At 52.1% G+C, this 261-nt stretch overlaps 1 protein-coding gene across 1 annotated transcript in view; it reads left to right on the forward strand.

Moving 5' to 3' along the window:
* The window catches only part of LOC119594653 (unconventional myosin-Va-like), a gene marked incomplete in the record, with an annotated part of 26,486 nt that overhangs the window by 23,421 nt on the left and 2,804 nt on the right, over window positions 1-261 (forward strand). The window contains 1 exon segment of the mRNA XM_037943703.1: window positions 144-252. Coding sequence (XP_037799631.1) covers window positions 144-252 — 109 coding nt within the window.

The raw sequence follows: 261 nt of genomic DNA on the forward strand, positions 1-261 counted from the left end.
CTGTCATCCCAATCTCCTCCATATGACATGTTTCTGATTATGATATTTACCATGTACACACTCTTCTTCCCTCCAGCTCCGCGATAACAGATAGATACACAGATTAAAGCTGATTGCCCTAGGCCATCTTCCCCCCCCTACAGGGCGTCATAAAACTGATGGAGGAGAAGGTCCAGCCGCTGATCGTGCCGTCAATACTCGAACACGAAGCCATCGCGGGTCTCTCGGGCAACAAGCCGGGCGGGATGAGAGGTAGGTCGG

Source organism: Penaeus monodon, chromosome 34 (genome assembly GCF_015228065.2).
Source record: "Penaeus monodon isolate SGIC_2016 chromosome 34, NSTDA_Pmon_1, whole genome shotgun sequence".
Taxonomy (NCBI): domain Eukaryota; kingdom Metazoa; phylum Arthropoda; class Malacostraca; order Decapoda; family Penaeidae; genus Penaeus; species Penaeus monodon.